The following is a 22,596-nucleotide window of genomic DNA, read 5'->3' on the forward strand; positions in this document are numbered from 1 at the left end:
GTCTTCCTCTTATGTAAAGCACTTCCAAGTCCAGAGCTGTTTTTTTTTACTTTGCATATTGTAAACAGGTCGGAAGGCGACTGGCTGGAGGATTCTCTAATTTAAATTTGGCCTTATCAGATTTTGGGTAATTTGTTTGACTTTAAACTCGCATGAAGATAGTGACGTGAGACTCCATTTACAGCCCTTTCTTCAGGATTGATCATTTATTGGAATGTCATACACTCATAGACTTTCATGGACTCAGATGCTTTTCCACAGTATTCTGCGCCACATAGAACAACGTGCGGATATGGACGATCAAGTAAAGCGTACATACTCTACTTATGCAATGCAACAAAAACGTGTGTAATTGCAAGTAGATCGTGTACAATGCGACATACTTTATAGTTATGTTTTCATAAAAATAATCTTGTATTGTGTGTGTATATAGTCGTGTAGTGATACCCAGTTCCTGCAGCAAGGAAGACAAAGAGGGTCGGTTTGCATGCGTAAAGGCCACAGGACTATGCGTATTAATCCTCTGTTAGTGTCTGAGTTAGAGCAGTTTTTTTTCAAATATCTAAGTTATTTTCAAATAATCGACTCTTATTTGAACTTTAGATACATTTTAAGTGAATATTGACAATTTTTAGCGTTTAAAATTTTTTAAATATATCAGAAAATATACACAAAACATTGTTTCATGTGTACCTCATTTATTATAGATTTTAAATATATATATATTATCCACTGCAATTAAATCATCAAAATAAAACGTTAAATCCTTTGATAGGAACCATCACCTTACTTCGCCGCATTTTTCTCCATTTAATTATCTGCTGATGTTTACCGTCCTCTTTGCATAGCCTGATCACATGACAATATCTAGACCAATAACATCACCAGCCCTGCGCTCTTGTGCGCGTCAGAGTGGCTTTACTCCCTGAGAAGCAGTATCTTCTGTTTTCAGTCTCTGGGCTTTTTAAAAAAGAGGCAGAAGCTTCAATGTTGGATGCCGTGCTATGACAACGTCACTGCTCCTCCGTCCTCGCTGGGTCGACCCGTCGGTGATGTTTCTCTACGACAACGGCGGCGGTTCCGATGAAGTGAGCAAGAACATGGAGGGTTTCCCTGGTGGCAACTTTGCTGCGAACCAGTGCAGGAATCTGATGGCGCACCCCGCGTCCCTGGCACCCAGCACGGCTTACTCTTCGAGCGACATGCCCACCTCCGGTATGGGCGAGCCGGTGAAGCAGTGCAGCCCCTGCTCCGCGGCCCAGAATTCATCCAGCGCGTCCTTGCCTTATGGTTACTTCGGTTACCCGTGCAGAATGTCGCATCACAGCAGCATTAAGTCGTGCGGAGCGCAGCCCCCCTCCGCTTATGGCGAGAAATACATGGACACGTCCGCCTCGGGCGACGATTTCACCTCTCGGGCAAAGGAATTTGCTTTCTATCCAACTTACCCGTCGGGCCCATACCAACCTGTCCCCAGTTACCTGGACGTTCCTGTTGTGCCTACAATCAGTGCGCCGTCAGAGGCCAGGCACGAGTCACTGCTGCCTATGGAGAGCTATCAACCGTGGGCACTCGCTCCCAACGGCTGGAACAGCCAGGTTTACTGCGCCAAGGAGCAGCCTCAGCCTGGACACATGTGGAAATCCTCCATACCAGGTAGGCTAATCCCTCCGCATACCGACTTTGCATGGAAAGTTTGACTTGTTTGCGTGGTATTCTACAGGGTGTGAAACCGGTAGACCAAATGCCAGAATTACATGACGATTTGCCTGCTATAAATAAGGCATTATATGGCAAATTATTTTAAAATGGTTTGCTTAAAATTGGAAACCACAAAATCCCAAAATACGTACATCCCTTCTTTTTTTCCAATTTAGACACCGAAAACATTTTTCCAATAACTATTTTCCGAATTACTCATCTGTTATTGTCCTAACTTTCCTCAGATCTTATTTTTTTCAGGGATCTAACACATCCTTCCGTAAGCAAATCTAGGATTGTCTGATTCTAACTGGAAACGAGTATGAACGTCAATCCTCATGTTTCTATTTCCCCGGGAAAGAAGAATAGTGAGAGGGTCATAACGTGAGACCACATGTAGAGAGGCAGATTCTGACATCTCCTTTTCTCTCTTTGTCAGACGCAGCGTCTCATGCCGGTGGAGAGTCCGGCTCTTATCGACGTGGGAGAAAGAAACGCGTGCCATACACCAAGGTGCAACTGAAGGAACTCGAGCGCGAGTACGCCGCCAATAAATTTATCACCAAGGACAAAAGGAGGAGGATATCTGCCCAGACCAACCTGTCTGAGAGACAGGTCACGATATGGTTTCAAAACAGACGCGTAAAGGAGAAGAAAGTTGTCAACAAATTGAAAACGATCAGCTAGTTCATTTTTATTATGTGGACAAATTCAGCGGGAGTTACTTCTACACGCTTACACGCGCGCGCGTTTGGACGCATGGAAACAGGACAAAAAAACTCCTTACTGACTGAACATTATTCAAATGTATGTAGGCAAATGATTTTCCGGAGCCTCTGGAACAAACTTTCCGGGGCCTGTGAAGGCCGGACCCTCCATTTCCTGCCACTTGTTGTTAAATATTGTTTAAGTACTCAAGTGGGAGAGAAGAGAAAAATATACAGTATAGCTGCAGTATGTGTGACCTTTTTTTTTTCTTCCTTTTTCTGGAATGCTCAGTCTCAAAACAGGAAAAGTGACCCCAGCTCAGAGAGATGTGCGCCACTGAGCTACACCTTTATCTAGAACAAAAGCGATAAATGGAAGATACACTAAATGTTTTGGATTTGGACCTTGGGAATGTTAAATATTAATCAACCCCGGCTTCCTTTTAAAACCTAGTCACGTGCTTAGCTTGTATGAAGTTTAGTCTTATCATTATGAATATGTGCTCTCATTCATATCCAGTTCATGGTGCAATTCTTATTGTAATGCTTAGATAATCGTCCAGGACACGTGTTCATATCTCATCAAACATAGCTTTTATAATGTGTGCATATTCTTGTGGTTGTATATATAAGTATATATATAAAAACAAACAAAAAAAAAAAAGTAAATTGCGGCATGATATCCATGTTGTGTGTGAGTCCAGTGTGTTAAAGTCCGTTCCAATAAAATATGGACTTGGTTGAATTTTTATCCCAGTCATGGTGAAGATGGATCTTTTTCATGGATTCATATTCCATCTGTATTTGATAATAAGCCCAACAGGTTAATATAGCCTGATGCAAGAACTGAGACTTCCACCTTTGTTACGCATGAATGTAAGACATAAGAAATACACTCGTTCCTCCATGTGCACACGTTAGGTTTTCTAATCAAACTGTCTAGTAGTGACTTAGCAGACCTCATTGTAAACTTTATCCAGAAACCCTTAATAGAAATTCTGAGTTTTCCAATAATTAATATATATCTTAAAACGCTTCATGCCGGGAAAAGAGGGAATGAATCAGTTGAGGCTGCTTTTTGCTGAAATATGGCAGACGTCGCCATCTAGCGACCGCTTTGTAACATACTCCAGTGGAGTGTCAGCAGTCATACACCCCATTCAAAGCTTAAAGTCAACTTAATAATAATAATAAAAATACTACTACAACAACTACTGCTACTACTACTAATAGTTTGACCATTAGGTACATTTTTCATGTCATGTGAACACACGCAATTAATACAAGAACTGAAATCTCATTTATATTTATTCAGAACACACAAACACAGACGCAACACTATCAAATTATTCCCTTCACTCACTCCCTGTGACTCCACACTCTAAACAATTCCCTTTAACTATTATATTTTGAAAACATTAACATCGCCAAAGTGAACTTGTGATTATGACTCAAACTATGAGAAATTCTAGGAGCTATAGGTAGCCTATGTTTAAGAAATGTTCCCCTAAACAAAAATTAAAGCAAACAAAAAAATCCATCTTTTATCATCTAGATCCATATAGAAGGCTTTGTTCTGTTTCGTATTACTTCTTGTAAATAGTTCTGTGATGAGCTTCTCTGCTCTGAATTGGTCCATTTGACACCATTGATGATCCTAATTATTATTCTTATCTCTTAGGTAAAAGCAAACTATTTGATAATAAAACATTTTTTGAATTGAAGTTTGAATTGAGTAAACATTTGATCAGATTTAAAAAGAGAAACTGATATACGTGATATGTGATATAGACGTATCCACGTACCACTTGACGCATTTTCTAACGCATTTTTAAACATCTGATTCAGGTCTAAATGTACCGAACTTGAATCAGAAATATTATGATTGCTTTTTCGTTTTCAAGGTGGCGTTTAGGTTTGAAATTAAGAGACTTCCCTAGACCGTCGTTTCTTGTACTTGGGAGCAGTGTGTGTATGCGTCTTTTCTTCTAAAAATAATAAATACAGATACGTTTCGATTTTTCTTTTTGACTGAAAATAACCGACTATCCCCCACCCTGGCTGTTTGATAAAGCTGCGAGACGTTGTTCGGTTAATCCGGACGGGAAATCAGGCACGAAACCAAATCCGTTCCTGCTACCAGCCGTGTGGCTTACACACCTGGTGATGTGACCGTTTTTTATCCATGTCGCAAGGATATAATAAAACATATGATTCGTACAGATTTAAATCTTAACATTCAACAATTTTGTACTAAAAATGTGGAAGGTTTTACATGCATTTACCGTAAAAATAAATCACTTTCTCGTTTAAAATTATTTAGATCTGAAAAATACTGCGTTAATAACGATATTATTCAGTCACAAGACTGCTTCTTTACACTTCTATGTGCTGTGTTCATAATTTAGAAAATTAAAAAATCCACGTGTTCGTCAGTCACGCTGATGGTTTATAATTCAAAGCGATTACGGTCTGTCTGGACTTTATTTTCATTGTTTAAGTATCCCCTTTTCAATCATATTATTTTTCCGTTTTGTCTCACGTGTTCCCTCTGATGGGAGAGTTTCACTCACTATTCGCAGCGTTGAGTTAGAAGCCCGAGTAAAAACACTCAGCAATGACAACAACTGTCTCTGGGCTGCTTTGGTGAGTAATTTTAAAAGACCAGGCTGGTCCGATATTTTGTGCGCGTGACGTACGCGTGGTCGTGTGAAAATGCTTGTCCGCGAGCACGTAGTCTGACGTTGAAACGACGGGGCGCGCAGGTGTTAAATATAGCGCTCAGAGATGGGAGAGACGGAGAGATGTGTGACTGCTCAGTCCAAACGAAAGAGGGGAGAAAAATGGACGCGGAAGCGCCTCGTGGAAGTGACGTATCCCTAAAATGGGTGGCTCATTGGCTGCGAGGCAGCAGAGCAGCATCTTATTGGATTAACCTGAACCAAAACAAGCCTTGCAAGTCCCGCCTACGTCCTGAAATGTGTGAGTTCGGAGCTCTCACTGAGGCTCCGCCCTTCCCTCCAGTCGCCTTTGATTGGACAGACTCTAGGACAACGCACGAGGCTTGGAGCACCACGTTCAATAATTGAATTCTGCTGCCACACTAAGGATGAAGTGGGAATTACAATTAGCTACTTTAAACGAGATCCCTGATTTCAAGACATCAACAACAAAAATAAAAGAAGGTAGATACTCATGTACACCTATTCACGTCGTAAATGAACGATAAAAAAAATTAAGTAAAAAGGCCTTCAAACAATAGAAAATGGCACCTTTCTCATTTTTCCTATCTGATTCCATCAATCAGAGAAAGCATTCATGCCAAAATAAATTACTATAAAGGTCAAGAACAGTGTTTTTTTTTAAAAAAGGAAACAAATAGACAGCATTGGCCTTAAAAATCTTTCTTAGGTTAAATCTTCTGAGACGGTACAGGCTGGATTGAATCTGTTTGCTGACTAAACGGATCAGTGCACATAGGGCTAATATCCGCATCTCCAGTAAGCAGAGCCGTTTGTCTCTCGCCTTCCTGTCACGAGCGGCTGATCTCCGGCAGAGTCAGAGCTGCTCTTTACATTGACCTTCGCTGTCCATGTGTGTGTAATGGAGGCAAGGCCTGCAACCTTCAGTCGCTCAACGGCGCTGCTCTGGTCAAGCTTGAAAGGGTGATCTTGAAGATAATCTCGTAATGCACCACAAATACCTCGGCAGACATGAGCTTATCCAAGACCGTGACAAGCGGTCAAATAGAAGCACTTGACCGAGATTATGTAAAAGCCTCCTCCATGTCCCACTCGGCGCCTGATTCATCTACAGACGGGGTTTTCCTGCCTCCTGACACCGCACATTGTCCGAAGACCAAATAATGTACTGTCTTCGTTCATAAAGGCCATGGAGGCTTTAAAAAAAGACCGGGTTAGAGTGAAAGCGGAGCTGGTTGTTTGCTTTTAAAAACACTACATCAAAAATGAGTTCTAAATTAAACCAAGGCATAAACATATTCAGAAGATTCAAGGCAAACTTACGCTTTTCTTCACGTAAGTTACACTTGGCCCGTTGGCTAAATCCTTAACGTGTGCGTCTCCGTGGAAAAGTGTTCACGAAATGTGACTTGTGGGGTTAGAGGAGCAGTCCAGACAATGGTTACGGATCACAGGATTACAACTGGTATTTCCATTTGATTTATTTTTTTAAAAACACGAACTCTAATCCTCAGATTTATCAGAAAGAAGCCCAGGTGATTTGGTGTTCACTGCATGAAGACAGAAGCTCAGCGGGGTTTTCTTGGGTCCACGAAAATCCTACAAAGTAATAACAATAAAACTATAGAAGCTTCTCATAGAAGGTGGACGTGCAAACGTCGAGCGGGAATGCATGAATTTTTGGTTGATTTTCATGTCGATCTGGGGATGGGGACGAATATATATATCCGCCGGGATCATGATACAGGCCTATTTAACGTAAACGGTTTGACGCCGTTTGCTGTGTCCGCAGCCGTTACAGCTCAATTTGAACAAATAAAAAGCAAAAATGAGACGAAATAGCTGTTTCTTGTCATTCAAAATGTAGCCTATCGGAAATCCGTTGAGGGGCTTGCACACCCACGTCACGTACGATTGTTCAATATTTAGTTTTGTCCTGCTCTCACGGATAAAAACTGAATCAATTTCAATAAAACAGAGTTAAGTTTTAATGCAGCGGCCTTCTTTCCTAAAATGTAGATTTGTGTCTCATTGGACCAGGCGCAAAATTAGAAGCATTCAGTTGAGATTCAATGTCTGACGCCTTTGTTTTTTGCTCTACACTTTCTCCAGCCATCAATTAGGACACTTATACCTTTGCCTATTTTATTTTCCTAATATTATTTATGTCTATTTCTTTAACTGCAGTCAAGTAGCCTACTTCCGACTCTTTCCTTGAGTAAATGCCCATTTATTCGCCGACTGAAGCCCGATTTGTTCTTTTTGTCCAGGTGCCTTGTCTCACAGCCTCAGACAAACCCAGCAGTGTTCCTCTCCCCTGCTTAGCCAGAGGTGCTCCCGTTGACCGTGGAGTTTCCCTGTGTGGTCCTCCTGCAGCCGCTCGGCCTCCCCTCTGTCGTCGCCATCGCCGTCGGCTCACATTTCTGTCACCTGTGGATAAATCAGCAGTTGCTCGCTGAATCAGGTTGGAATTTATTGACATATTACAGCTTGTTCATTTAGGGAACTAAGTGCGACCTCGGATTGTTTCAAGTTTCGGTCTGGTGGTTTTAGTATTCGCCAGCAACACCGTATAGCGGCTTAGCCCAGTCTGTATCAACATTACAATTCAAGTTCAACAACATTTCGTATAACTATGTATTTGAGACTTTTGAAAAAAAAGTGCACACAAGTTAACACGCATGTATGTGGTTTTTATGAATATTTTGGTTCAACAAAACAAATAATTCACCAGCTTTTGTTTTGTTTTGCAGCTGCACTTTTCATGAACGCATGACAATACACTTCTAAAACATCACATTTGGCACGTTTCTTCACCGCTTTTGTTTCCTCTCCGGCCTCCTGTTCGGCGCACTATCCGAACGACAGTGTTTCCATCTTGGGATTAAGGATCTTGTCAAAAGGAGCTTTGATTCGCAGGTGTGGTGGCCCATTTTTCTGCCATAAAATGAAAACAAAAACATGCTGTGTTAAAGCTCTGGACTTTCTTTTTTTCTTCATTGCACTTGAAGACTGAAACCATAGGAGGTGTCTTTGCAAGAGACTGAATGCGCCCATTTAGCTTCATTTACAGCCTTTGGGCCTACCTGACGTGGCCTTAAACTCAGATCCTCCCCACACTTGATTGTTTACTTGTTGTCTGACGGAGTTTTATGGCACAAGGATTGGGCTATACGTGTCGGCCTCTCCTTTAGACAAATCCAATGCGCTTCCATTGCTTTTATTTTTGCAGATTATTACTCCTAATTTATAGTTATAGCAATCAGTTCTTGTATTTTCCAGGTGTCAATTTAGTAAAGTAAAAAGGTTTGTACAGCATGTTTTTATTCTCTTCAGGTACGCCTGCGTTATGGCAGGAACACGTGAACACAAGCTTTTAAGGAGAAAAAAAATGTCCTTGAGTAAATACCCCGATTTGTCTATCTTGGTGTGCAATCTACAGCATCTCTCATGGTTATTCATTACCAAAAAAACTCAAGTATCTGTCAGTTAAATGATAAGAATGTTTTCTTCTATATCCAAATATAATTGTTTTAAACATCCCAGTTGTCTTTGCGTACAGCGTGTGAACCAACTTTTTTTAGTGAGCCCATATAGCCAACTAACATAACTGTTGCTAGTTCCATCCTTTCAACATTTTAGATATGAAAATACGACCTTGGGTTCATTTTTCCCCCTATTGCTTACGTCTCTAGTTTCACACTATGAACCAAACTCGTAACCTAGCCTGAGTAGATGCAAAGGCAATTAATAGAACTCCATCCGGGGCACAGCGGGCCCTTAGCTCTCTGTGAAAGGATCCTCTCCCTCCCCCGAACTTGAAGTCGACCGTACAGACAAAGCTTTGGCTTTGAGAGTTTTTTACGCAGCGCCAGACTGTCAGCTCTACTGACCAAAAACAGCTCCTGGGTGCTGGCCACAGGACCCACACAACCACTTTCTTTAAAAAAATAAAAACACATTTGTCATAAAATGAGACCTCAGGTTGCCCCTGTTTTTCTTAATCTTTTTTTAAATTTTGTTTTATTTATTTTTTAAATCAAACACATTTGTATTAAAACAAACTATTTTTTTGGCATTGGATTGAAGAGCAGCTTATTGTAATAAGAAATCTTACCTTAGTTGTTTACAGACAAACGATTCTATGTTTTTGAAATTCCTCAGTCACTGACTTTGAGTCCGCGTAGGTGGTGACTTCCTATCACGCTTGGCCAGTTTTGTGGTGTCTGTCTGGCTTGGGGGAAAAAAGCACAGTAGAATACTATAGCAGCAATAAAAACGCAGGTCTGTGCAGAGCTGGCTTTGGTTTTCCTGGGCATCCTGTCCTCAATTACAGCTTAAAAGCTTCAGCACAACTCGTAGAATTTGTCTGGATTGACTGAGAGGCGGAGCGTGTGGTCGCAAAGACACTCGACTTGTTTGTGTCCCTGCAATTTATCCAAATAAAATGGCCTGTAAGATGGACGCTTTAGATGACACGCTGCATTCTTTGTCCATGTTTTGATACACGCACAGGGCGTTGGTTGTTGCTCGCGGAGTATTAGTGTGTGTGATATTTCAGGCTTGTGTTTCATATGTGTCACCCTTGAATCCCCATATGCACGTCAGGCTGTGGGGCCAGACCAGCCGCGGCGATCTTAATCCGAGCTCAGGTCTCTCGTTCACAGCACATTAGAGTCGGGTTGCAGCCTCTCTAAAACAGGCTGCATGGTGGCCTCAGAGCAGAGCAGAGCGGAATTGCAATGTGGCATGTTTAGCAAATCAAATAGCAGAAATGCATTTCAGTAGTGATTCTGTACATACACATTATAATTTGCATTCCCTGATATGGAGAAAAAACGTTTCATATAGAGTGGTCTGTTTATCCCATGTTAGTCATATGGACATATTACGAATTTATTTGCAGGTGTAACTGCAAAATACAACTGCAGTCATTCTATAGTTCTGCAGCGCATGATCAGTTTATAAAGAATGCTGACCCCTTTTCTTCTGCTATGTAGATTTACGCAAAAAATCTAAAGAAAAAAAAGAGTTCCCCATGAGATGGAAACTATAAAAACGTATGAAACTGCTGGAAATAGTAATTCAGGCAAACATGATGTAGTCTAACGTTTGGATAAATGTCTCCTTGCAGAAGAGTGCATATTTAAATCCATGTTTTGACTCAAGCGTCGCGAAATAGCCGTGCGTAAAAGTGGACCGGATTTCAATAATGCGAGTTTAGGAGCTGCCTTGGGTTCATAATAATGTTAATTAGAAGCAAACGTAACAGCGGGACGAGTGTCTTTCGAAAATAGAACATCTTTACCTCTTCACCAAACTTTCACAATGTCACCACTGAAGATACGATGGCAGGCGATACATTTTAACCACCAGTTTAGGCGTCTTTCCCTCAATAAGAAATGCATCTGCTGGTAATTTCTATTGAATAACGAGGAAGTGTGACAGCATTTAAATGTCTTAGTTACTTTAAGCTAACATATAAGTCAAGTATTTAATGGTGAATGGTTTTATAGACAACACAAACCACATAAAAGACAGCCTTAACTATAATGTCTGTGCTTTCATCAAATACGGTAGTTATGACAGATTGTTTCCATCATTTATTTTGCTGTTAGGTCTTCAATCTCAGTTTGGGCTTGTACTGATATCACTACAAGGCTTTTTCCGGTTGAAACATTAGCCGCTACTTTGAACATGACCCTGATAACCAAATGCCCAATGAACCAAATGTTATGTTGGAAAACCACCAAATGATGACTAAGGCATCCTTAAAAACAGACTTTAGGGAAAATGTCTAGTCTCCGTCCTCCAGTTAACAGTGATGCTGATTTAGTTAGTTATTGGTGATGTGTTTTGACAGTATGCGTTTTTTTCATAAATTGCATGCTTCGTTTAAAAAAAGGCAAAGGATAGTTTGGAAAATTAAAAAAGACAATAATACATTTTATATCTTTTATTTTCAGAATATTTGAGAAAATGATTTTCAGGCGCACATTACATCTGGGAAATTCATGGGAGTATTTTGGCCAAGATTTTAATCTTTTTTCTTTTTTTAATTCTGGTTGACTAGTTGTATGTTAAGGAATTCATTTATATCCGCCATTGCGATAAACCACCAATGTCAAGCTTCACGACACACAGCAGTCATGTCTCTTACACTCCTCCACACTCTTTCTCTTTCCAGAGCATACACACCCGCAGGCAGTCACGCACGCACGCACGCGTACACAAACACAGAGCTAGAAAATCTGTCAAGTTCTAACGCGTGGTCACGTGTCCTCCTCCTCAGAGGAGTGGATGGAGATGGCTCTCCACGTCAGCTTACGTCTCCAAATTTCTGCTTCGCGAACCTGCTTCAAAGAGGCTAGAGGCACGGCGCTTCAGAGCCATGTTCAGGGCGGTTATAGAGGAATCGAATCCCAACATAGAGTTATAGAAGTGGCTGAACTACGATGATGGATTTTGACGAGAGGGTCCCCGTCGGATCGAACATGTATTTACCCAGTTGCACTTATTATGTATCGGCGGGGGCAGATTTCTCCGGTCTTCCCTCGTTTTTATCCCAGACCCCGTCCACTCGCAACATGACATACTCTTACTCTTCTAACCTGCCGCAGGTCCAACCAGTCAGAGAGGTGACATTCAGGGACTATGCTGCGATTGATGCATCCGGTAAATGGCCGCACAGGGGGAACTTGGCCCAGTGCTACCCCAGCGCGGAGGACATGGTGCACCGGGACTGTCTGTCAGCGCAAAGCGCGGTCGTGGGGGATATGTTTGGTAAAAACAGCCCCGCAGCCGCCGCTGCTGCCGCGTACCACCACCACCATCACCACCACCATACGGGCGCTGGCTCCGCTGCCACCAGTTTCTACGGGAATGTGGGCAGAAACGGCGTGTTACCACAAGCCTTCGACCAGTTTTACGAGACGGCGTACGGGAACGCGTCGGAGAGCTCTTCCACACATGCCTTCTCAGGGGACAAAACAGTGATCAAACAGCCCAGCTCTGCGCCGGAGCAAGCACCATCTTGTCGGGACAACGAGGCGAAGGAGCAGCGGGATGAAACGAGCAGCCCTGAGTTATCTTCCGGCAACAATGAGGAGAAATCCAGCAGCAGCAGTATGTATTAAAGTCAGCGCCTTGGTTATGAGAGAAAGTTTGCAATCTTGCGCGCTGCTGTTAAAAATTTTATATGCTGTTTTATAAGCATATAAGGTTTATAGAGGGCCTGTAGAGCCCCCCACCCCCAACAAAACTTTGTTATAAACTGCAGGATCACGTGTTTGGAATTGAAATTGGCCGTGAAAGACAGCAAGCCGGTGTTTTTTTTTCTGTAACACTTCCTGACGTTTCCAGAAAGCACAATGTTATTAGGAACGTGGATTCTTGCACAGACCTGTTATTTCCATTTATTACGTACGTGCTTGTTTCACGCTTTCTTTGCGTTAAAGGAGCCCTTGCATGTAATGAGGGTGGTGCCTGTGTTTTAAGGTTTAGCACACATGAGCTCTGCTGTTAAAGCTATCGTGGGGCTTGTGTTACCACTCATACATTTCCCCTATTATGTCCTCTATAAAACCAATATTTTCAGATAAACTGTCTCTAGTGCAGCACGGTCTCATTTGTTGTAGCTGCTAGTTGCTTATGTTTTAAAGTGAGCTTGTTTTCATTTGCTAGAAATGGTCAAAGCCCAATTGTATTCTCTAATGAGCAACAGCAGTCTGGTAGTATTTTCAGTGTGATAAAATACCAGTGTATATGACAGTTGAAATATCAGAATGGGAAACATGTTGCTAATGTTTTATGTAGAAGGAAATCCGCTAATGTGTAATATGGATAACATCCAAGGCATATAAATCTTTTTTCTTACATACTTGGCAAATTAGAAATGTTTGTATTTTCTTTCTGATTGTTGTTCCTTTTTTTTAACCTATCTCTCTTCTTTTTTTTTTTTTTTACATTCTAGGTGGACAGCGGTCGCGCAAGAAAAGGTGCCCTTATTCCAAATATCAAATCAGAGAACTTGAAAGAGAATTCTTTTTCAGCGTGTACATAAATAAGGAGAAACGGCTGCAACTGTCGCGGATGCTCAACCTCACCGACCGACAAGTAAAGATTTGGTTTCAGAACCGTCGCATGAAGGAGAAGAAACTCAACAGAGACAGATTACAATATTACACGTCCAACCCTCTGCTTTAGGAACCAGAACAAACCACGCTACAGCTCCGGTAGTCCCATGCTGTGGGGCTGGCTACGTTTACAGACTGACTGACTCTCTCCAGTGTACTTTGTGCACCACAATGGCCGCGACAGCAGCAACAACAACACTGCTCAATGGTTAATTTCAAGTTCGAGGACAACTGTCCAATTATATGAAATACCTTGAACTGAGACAGGCTGTGGACTTGATTTCGCTCCTACAGTCTCTGAATTGGGAAAATGTAGAAACGGTTTTCTGTCCCCGCTGAGACTGTGTATTAGCGAAGCCCATGTTAATATTGTGAATCACAGACGCCTTGTTTATTTCCCTTTTAGGCGGGCAAAAAAAAAAATCTGCAGTCACCAAATGACTGCTCTAGTGTATTTTGTATTCAAAAGTTATATTTGATTTTTTTTTGTCTGTTAAAAAGAAAAGTGGAGCATTAGGTAAAAAGAAAAGTGGTGCATTTAGGTAAATATGAGACTTATCGAATCTGTATTGGTGTGACCAAATAATGAGTCCGTACGGACGAGAATGATGTGTTTTTGTTTTGTGTGCTTATTTATTTTGTAGCCACTCGTTTACTATCTCCTTTAATGCCACGGCTATCCAAGTCACTATTAAAGGCGGGCTGTTTGGAGTCCATGTTGTTTGTGAGTTGACCTCAAAACCAGCTTTTTTCTCGTCTGTCGTGTTGCCTGCAAAATGAGGGCTTAATACTCTAAATACTTAAGTCCCTGCTCTCCTTTTGATTTTCGGAGACTGTCAGTAGAGTATTGAACATGCAGGCCAAACCAGAGAGATAAGCTTGTACACCGGATCCGTGTGGAGTTGCACTACACGCCCGATACATTCACACAGGTGTATAGCCTAATAAGCGGGCCCCTTTGGTCTTATATTGATAACAGATTCTTTTTTCATGATTCGTGCTCCTTGCACTTGCAATATACAAAGACAAAAGAAAGCTACTATTTGAAGTGTGCTGTCAGGGCAAGGCTGGTCAGGGTCATCGCATTGAATCAACTGCTTGATATGTCCAAATTGTTGTGTATTATACTATATTTCCAAATAAAGATAAATCAAACGATTACTGAAAACCGACTTATTACTGTCATGGTTACTATTTTTCTTCACATGCTTTTTTCTTTTCTTTTAAAAAGCTGTATATCCCGTGTCGACTGGTCAAATGCGCACATGTGAAACATTTTACGCACACCAGATCAACACATTAAACACGCGCTGACTGCAAAATTGTGGCAATAAAGTTTCTAAAAAATATATATATTTTTGGCAATTAAGTGTCGAAAATTTTTTTTTTGACGATTCTTCAAATGATGTCAAAATGTGTAACATTTTCCATCATGGAGTCTAAATGAATCCACTGTAAACAGGTATTTAAAGAGGGGGTTTCTCCGTGAGGGTAAAATCGTGTTCCCATTGCTGTGTTTTCCCAAATATTTTGATATATATATATATATATATCTGACCAATCTAAAATAAATAAAGAGAGGTCTCTCTTGAAATCCATCTGAAGTACATTTTTGAAGAGCAGCTTTATTTATCGAAGCAACATCTCCTGTTTTGCTAAACATTCAACTTTCCACCACTTTGTCTTCCGGTTGCTTCTTTCTGAGTGTCTCTCTCTGCCTGCGTACAAGCTGTCATTTTGCTGACTGGCCTTGGCAGCTCTCCTTCAACAGCAGGCTCTTTTGGCGAGGGTCGCCATATTTGCTGTTGTTATCACTGTGTTTATGGGAGCTGGCCGCAGCGCATTGGCGTTCATATATGACAGTCAAAAGGGCCATAAACGCGGGGAGAGAGGCTGAAGTTTATGGTTGCCTCTCTCTGCCATAGTCCGGCCTTGCCTTACGCATCCTTTACTGCGCGCTGGAATTCCGTCCCTAATTACGGGACATCCTCTCCGTTGCTGCAGCAACGCCACCATAAAAGCTGTCTGAGAGTCTGGAGCATTTGTACAATTGGAGTGCAGTGCAATAAACTGTCTGAGACCCAAGGTTATTAACTGTGTTACCAAGGAGGCGACAGCAGCGACAGGGAGAGGACGGATTGGAAGAGCCTCGGCTAGCTGGCTGGGCCGACTTCATTTAAGAAGCGTTTCCCCCTCATGTGGTTTATCCACCTCAAATCAGTTTAGTGGAGACGGCTACACTGGGGATTTTGACGATCCTACCACCGGGCGGCGCTATTGGGACCAAAGTCATGGCCTTGGATCTAAACTCACTTCAAATGAACGCAGGTAAGGGCTGCCAAGGCAGCTTGAGGCTTGAATAGTTTGCACTGCGGCAAACAAATATGAATATATACAGTCACAGAGTCACAATTTGCATGAGTGATGAAAGAGCCGTTTTGTGTTTTAGTCTCCACATTTCTTGCCGATGCCCACTTGGTCGTGCGTTTTAGAAAGTCTCCCAGAAGCCCTAATAAGGCAACACGTGTGCCAAGACTTCATACTGCATGTGCTATTCATTTTGCTGAGCTAGACCGTTTTAATGGTTTAAGTACAGCATAGCCGGCTCGTACTTGGAGAGTTCTGCAACCCAGTCTAACCACAAACGTTTTGAATTTTGAAAAGTTCTCCTTTACAAAATTGGAGACGGCATAATAGGCAATGTGTTGGTCACAAATCAAATGAATTTATATTTCAGATACTAGTGCAACGTATCTTAAATCACATCACGTGTTTTGTTAATTCTTCTTCCTCTGCAAATCAACCGCTGAAACCATTTTTTTCACTCCCAAAACACATTGGTCTCGGTGAGTGCCAAATAGTCATCCAAAAGTTGTTATTAAAATGGTCGATTTGATTGTGATAGGGAAGGAATTGCGTCTCCCTTTCCTTCCTGCCATGGAGCTGAACTCTGCCTTTTCGATGTCAGCTCGAGTGGCGAACAGCTTTTTTTTTTGGACCTTAATGTGTGCGGACTGGGGCTTTCTCTCCTTTGTCTCTCGTGAAAAATAAATGCTTCCGCTGGATGTAATAAAACGCCGCATTATTGTTCATAACTGCTCTCAGGACGAACATGATACGACTCAAACGGCCTCTTCGGCCACCATTATATGGGTCTGATCAAAGCCAATGGTCAGGGTAAAGTGTTTTCAGGATATAATGGCCGGGCAGCTGTGAAAATGAAGATTTAATAGCTACAATTAATAACTGTAACACTAAGATATCGATAGGCCCTCCCATGCTACTTCAACATCATGAAGCGTGCGGGCCAAAACAACTTAATACCGGGCACACATTATTAATGAATGTATTTAGTTTCCTTTCTGGGTCATATGTCCCACAATGAAGGGGCTTACTGTTTGGAAAAGTGCACAGACCTTAAAGCTCGTGTTAGTTTTTCAATGTTTAGTGGAAATACATCTTATGAAGCATTTTAAGTTTAGTGTGGACGTTGCTAAAGGTGCGCACTGCTTTGTTTTTAAATCTCCACAGAAAATGCTCCCGAGTCACTCTTTTGGTACGTCCTTTTTACCTTTAAGACTGGTTATTGTATCACGTTAAGATAGTTCTAAATCACCCACAACACATCTTATTTATTAAGATAATTGGGAATGTTTTACCCTCTCAGCCGCAGCCATTGACAGACGTCCACCCTCGGCGACGAAAAACGGCAACTATTGTGCATTAAACGAGCTCTCAGTGACATGTTGCAAAACTATGACTGACCCAATTTATATTCCCCCAAAAAATTCCCCCAAATTTACTCATGTCAGTGCAACAGGCTGCAAACAAAGCCGGGGGGCGCGCAGACACCTGGGCCTGGTAATGGCAAGGCTGACCAAGATTAGCTTCAACCTGGAAAAACGCAGCAGAGCCCACATGTCCAAGGACACGATGAGATTGAGGGAGAATTTTATTGTGGCTCTTATTGCCCCAAATTGGAGCGCCAGGATGTCTACTTGCACGAAGGATTTTTCAGGTCTGCTTCACTTATGCACCCAGAGACATTTCTCTCACACACACCATCAATATTTTTTATAAATGAGCACATTTAAGTTTGTATACTGATCTTGCCATAAATTTCTGAAACATATATCTCTCTATATCTATATCTATCTATCTATCTATCTATCTATCTATCTCTCTCTCTCTCTCTCTCTCTCTCTCTCTCTCTCTCTCTCTCTCTCTCTCTCTCTCTCTCTCTCTCTCTCTCTCTATATATATATATATATATATATATATATATATATATATATAGAGAGAGAGAGAGATATGTTACAAAGGCAGATGCATACTGCAGACCACAGGAATCAAATTTTGATCTCGTAGTCGTAGAACGAAAGCGTTTTAATGTCCGTAATACTTATCCTAAATGATGGGGTAAAAAAAAAGCCATTCAAGCATTTCAAACGCACGCTCTTACTTAAAATCTACACAAGAAAACTATGACCATGTGTTAATGTGAAATGTAAGAATGCACGCGAAAAATATGTCTCATAGAGTATCATTAAAGAGGCTTGAGGTGTCGGTTTAATTCCATGAAGTTACCGCATGTCCCATTAAATGTTGTTTGAGGAATTTGATGTTTGGATCAGCGTGATGAGATCAAAACAAATATTCAATAATTTTTCCCAAATGCATTCTTTATGTGAAGCTCCTTCTCGTGAGTGTTTCTTCTATTTGTGACAGAGATTTGACCTTTCACTTTTTGCGGTTGTTAACACGTGGGTATAGTTTTGCTTAGGCTATCCTTTAATCCTGTTGCATTTTCCATAATTCAGCATGAGTTCAAACCCATTGTTTTGATGAGATATGTTAATGTAGGATATGATTTGCAAATAGATGCAGCCTTAGAAATGTATATCAGTAGTTGCAGAGATCTCCTCTGTCGAAAAACATATGAAGGACAAAAAAACAAAAAAAAAAACAGAGTGAGAGACGGGGGGTGTTTTTATATGACCTCTATGCACTACAAAATTACTTGGTTTCTTTTAGCGAGGAAGAGCTCAAATCTTCTTCAGGCAAAAGGGTGAAAAACGGCTTTTGCCAGGTCATTTTGCCAAAGGCGACTTCGCCCCAGTTAAAAAGACTTTACTACCATGGTATCCCGTGGCTCTGTTATTGTATGTCTTTTTTTGGTGGGTTAGAGCAACTCTAGACTTTTAAACTTGATTTTTCACTTTTAGGCCACATCCTTCCAGTGTAAAGTGGCATTTTAGTGTCTTTGTGATCAAAATTGATGTTTGTAATTGGACTTTTTCCTTTTTTGTCTTCATTTTTTTCAATCAATGCCCTCATGAGCTGTTATTACTTTGGAGGCTTGGTGTGTAATGCATTTGATTTTCACTTTGCTGCACTCATTCTTGAACTTTATCTCATTTGCACGTGGTGCAATCAGTGCTTCGGTTGAGAAAATGTTTTTGAAGCTCGAACAAAGAATGCCTCAGTGAATCGCAGTCTTTAATATAAATATGTATTTTGAAACTGTGTTAGACCTCGCCCCTTCTATACAGGGTGGTGAGGGAACACACTGATTGCTGTGCTGTCTTCTTTCTCTGTCTCTACTCCATGATGAATATCGTCCCGACAGCTACGTAGCCTCAGAGTGGGAGGGACTGCCTATCTTCCAGCATTTCCATTGGTTTTACAGTCCGCTCGGTGGAGAGGGGGTGCCTCTAATCATATCCAGCATGTTTTGCACAAGAAATGTCAGCCAGAAAGGGCTATCTTCTCCCTTCGCCAAAATACACCACAATAATGTCATGTTCGGACAGCCCGTCAGGAAATGCGTTTTTAGTGGATTCACTGATCAGTGGCCGCACCGAGAGTGGCGGAGGCCACTACACTGGGAGCGCAGTGTGCGTGCCTCACAGCACCGCTGCAGAAGTGCCTTACGGACTACACAACTATGGATACTTCCCGGGTATGGCTAAACGGAGCGAACTGGGTCACCAAAATATGGTTTCCGCCTCAGGCGCATACATGTCCAGCATGGAAATGTGGATGGACGCGCAGAGGTCATGTCGAATGGACCAAGAGCACCCGGTGGGTTCGCAGGTCGCACCCTGCTCGTTCCCGCAAAATATCAAGGAAGAGAGCACCTACTGCCTGTATGAGCAGCCGAAGTGCCCCAAAGCCTCCACCGCCGAAGACCTTACATATTCAAGGTTAACAACAACCGGACTCGGGTCGAGTTCTTGTACAGTTACCGATGGCGGCGGCGGGGGCTCAGTGCCTGTGCCGGGCTACTTCCGCTTGTCTCAGACGCACGCACATTCTCATAAACTTTACAACACTAACGGCCCCCAGTCGAACCCTTCCCATACTCATTTTGGCCTACACCCCACTGCTCCTGCTCGCTTCCACACGCCACCAACCTCGACTTCTGTTCCAGCCACGGCGCAGGAAAGGAGCGACACGGAGGAGCCTGTGTCCTCGGGAAACGCAGACCTACAGCCTCACGCTGCATCGGGCACCGAGGAAGTGCGTGACTCCTCAGATGGAGAAGCCTCCTCAGCGGGGGAAACAGAGGAGAATGACAAAGAGAGACCAACAAAGGCCAATAAAGGTAATCAAAGTTCGTCTTAGATGTGGTCAGTCCTGTTTTGGTGGCATGCAGGTGACGCTTTTTAATGGCACCTGTCAAGTTTTACTTTACGGTTCAGACTGCAGTGACTAGTAAAGACACATATTCAGGACATTTACATATTATCCATGAGACTGGGCGGCATTATCAGTAGTTGGAACAAACCAAAGTTTTACGATAAGGCTGTTTTGATATTATCATACGTTGTAAAACATAACATTTCGAAACGGGATAGTGGTTACAGGGTAAAGTTTGATTTAGTATCATCAAGCAAATCTACAAGTTTATATAACATCAATGACATATTTCTAAACAATACAAATGCATGGCTTTGGATTTGTTTTCCCTTGATCGCCGCCTAAATACGAGCGTAAAAGGCCTATGCATAAGTGTAGGGACACATTTTTGTCTGTGTCAATATGTTTCAATGGATTTACTCCATTTATAATTCTGCAATATGTTATCTTTTTCTATCCATGCTCAAAATGTGATATTGATACAATATCAACAACAAATCCGTCTGAGTCTAAGAAGGAAATCATACTTTACGCACAAGATACCCCACGAACACATAAGCTCTCAAACAGAAAGTATTTTATTTAGCTTTCATAAACAGTACATAATCATTCAGTGCGTGTTGTTTAACAAACCCCACAGTCTGCGTACGCAACACTTCAGTGTATTTCTACACATTTTACATTATAGACTAGTCTGCGCTATTACAAATATGATCTATTAAACTGTGGTTTTTATAATAGCCTTTGCTTATCCAAGCTTTTAGTAGTATTACAATTGTTCTTGATTATGGAGAGTCCATATTGTAATATGAGCCGTTTATCTATTCCATTTAAGGTGTCGCCCACTACCTTAGTAAGTGCGTAGCATAAACAAATGTACACACTCTTTGCTGCTCTCACTGTGTTTATTTTTCTATCTCAGACACAACTCAGTTCCTCTTGTTGCACTGCGTAAACCCGTTTATGTGCCATTTTCTTTAGGAGAGACAAAAAGTGAAAACGCGGCCAACTGGCTGACAGCAAAAAGCGGCAGAAAGAAACGTTGCCCATACACCAAGCACCAGACACTTGAGCTGGAGAAGGAGTTCCTCTTCAACATGTACCTGACCCGAGAGCGCCGCCTAGAGATCAGTAAAAGCGTCCACCTGACTGACAGACAGGTTAAAATCTGGTTCCAGAACCGCAGGATGAAACTGAAGAAAATGACGCGGGAGAACAGGATCCGGGAACTCACCTCCAACTACGGATTCTCGTGATGAACGAGGTGATCAAGTCGAAACAGATGAAAATAGGTGAAAAAGTGAAAAAATCAACGACACCCACTTCTTCTAAAAATCACCCTACCCTCCCTCTCCATGCTGTCTACACAATGACTCATTTCACTGTGGGGTGCAACTTTCTTTAATTTTCACACACGCTTAATGTCAACGCATCCCCGCCTGTGACCTACTAAGAGAAATCAAAGGAGAAATCAAAGGAAAAAAAAAACAAAGGAAAATAACTGAATGCTATCGGTTCTGGTTGTTTTCTGATGTTGTGTTTTTGTATCGTTTAGTCTGTCACCTCTTTTGTATGGTTGGGTAGTATCGTTAAATCAGTGCAGTTAAAACACACATACACATACACACGCACACGCACACACACACACACACACACACACACACACACACACACACACACACACACACACACACGCACACTAACCCACGCACGCATGCACGCACACACACGCGCACGCACTCAGCCTATACACATTTGTGCCCTGGAAGGTGACTTAAATGCTCTACTTCTGCCCCGACTCTTTCAAATGACCTTCTCTCCAATTACAGACGAACAAACAAATATGAAATTATTTTATACGAATTGGAATTGCATGATAGGAAATTTCCTTCTATCTTTTTTAAGCAAATTTAAACCTCTCTTGAATATATTACCCCTTATATCTCCAAGCGAAAAATCGTTCACCCTGTGATAATTAGATGTAGTCTACCAAGATATAGGCCCTAATCTATGTATGAGTTAAATGTATAAATTGTAACTTTATTCACACTGAGGATGTTTACACAAAAAGAGTGTGGAAGATAAAGTAGGAATGTTTTTACTGTATATTTCTGTGTATATATACAACATTGTGTTTTTGTGTAATGCTTAATAAATTATCAGCTCACACAGAGGAGAATCTGGTTGTATTTTTGTACTATGGTGTATATATATAAACACACACACACACACACACACACACACACACACACACACACATATATATGTGTAAATGTACATGTATAATGTGTTTTTTTTTGTCAATAGCCTTGCTAATACTCGGAAAATAAATACGGTTTTATGTAAGATTCAAAATTCAAACTAGAATAGGCTTCTATTCACAGGGGATACATTTGTTTTTTAACAGCTGAGAAAAAGTGGTTTCTAAAGGGTAATGCATACTGGCCATCGGAAATAATAAAGATATTAGGCTATAAGCCGTCTTGCAGCATACCCAGCCGGCTATTGTAGAGTTTTATGACTGGCTGGTATATGAGGTTTCTCCCTCTCCTCGAAGAGCAGCTTCAGTCGTGTGAGAGCCTGTCGGACGGAGAGGAGGCCCGGCTCCCAGCTAGAAATCTGAACTGTACTCACACACTGTGGATAACATACTTTCAGCTTCAGTCTGGAAATACTGGGATTAACACTCGCAGAACCGGGTAAGTCCAC

General features: G+C 41.7%; 3 protein-coding genes across 3 annotated transcripts; all 3 read left to right on the forward strand.

Moving 5' to 3' along the window:
* Window positions 1-1,004: 1,004 nt before the first annotated feature.
* hoxa13a (homeobox A13a) lies at window positions 1,005-2,388 on the forward strand. The gene is made up of 2 exons (XM_075449656.1): window positions 1,005-1,656; window positions 2,141-2,388. The coding sequence occupies exons 1-2, from the start codon at window positions 1,005-1,007 to the stop codon at window positions 2,386-2,388; spliced, it is 900 nt and encodes a 299-aa protein (XP_075305771.1).
* Window positions 2,389-11,471: 9,083 nt separating this feature from the next.
* hoxa11a (homeobox A11a) lies at window positions 11,472-14,359 on the forward strand. The gene is made up of 2 exons (XM_075449521.1): window positions 11,472-12,235; window positions 13,083-14,359. The coding sequence occupies exons 1-2, from the start codon at window positions 11,566-11,568 to the stop codon at window positions 13,313-13,315; spliced, it is 903 nt and encodes a 300-aa protein (XP_075305636.1). The 5' UTR covers window positions 11,472-11,565; the 3' UTR covers window positions 13,316-14,359.
* Window positions 14,360-18,917: 4,558 nt separating this feature from the next.
* LOC142367568 (homeobox protein Hox-A10a-like) lies at window positions 18,918-22,030 on the forward strand. The gene is made up of 2 exons (XM_075449574.1): window positions 18,918-19,852; window positions 20,869-22,030. The coding sequence occupies exons 1-2, from the start codon at window positions 18,991-18,993 to the stop codon at window positions 21,141-21,143; spliced, it is 1,137 nt and encodes a 378-aa protein (XP_075305689.1). The 5' UTR covers window positions 18,918-18,990; the 3' UTR covers window positions 21,144-22,030.
* The last annotated feature ends 566 nt before the right edge of the window (window positions 22,031-22,596 follow it).

Source organism: Odontesthes bonariensis, chromosome 18 (assembly GCF_027942865.1).
Source record: "Odontesthes bonariensis isolate fOdoBon6 chromosome 18, fOdoBon6.hap1, whole genome shotgun sequence".
NCBI lineage: Eukaryota > Metazoa > Chordata > Actinopteri > Atheriniformes > Atherinopsidae > Odontesthes > Odontesthes bonariensis.

Coding starts and splice junctions, on each gene's coding strand:
- hoxa13a (XM_075449656.1), top strand. CDS start 1,005: ATGACAACGTCACTGCTCCTCCGTCCTCGCTGGGTCGACCCGTCGGTG. Junction 1,657..2,140: donor GTGGAAATCCTCCATACCAG/GTAGGCTAATCC, acceptor TCTCTTTGTCAG/ACGCAGCGTCTCATGCCGGT.
- hoxa11a (XM_075449521.1), top strand. CDS start 11,566: ATGATGGATTTTGACGAGAGGGTCCCCGTCGGATCGAACATGTATTTA. Junction 12,236..13,082: donor GGAGAAATCCAGCAGCAGCA/GTATGTATTAAA, acceptor TTTACATTCTAG/GTGGACAGCGGTCGCGCAAG.
- LOC142367568 (XM_075449574.1), top strand. CDS start 18,991: ATGTCAGCCAGAAAGGGCTATCTTCTCCCTTCGCCAAAATACACCACA. Junction 19,853..20,868: donor ACCAACAAAGGCCAATAAAG/GTAATCAAAGTT, acceptor CATTTTCTTTAG/GAGAGACAAAAAGTGAAAAC.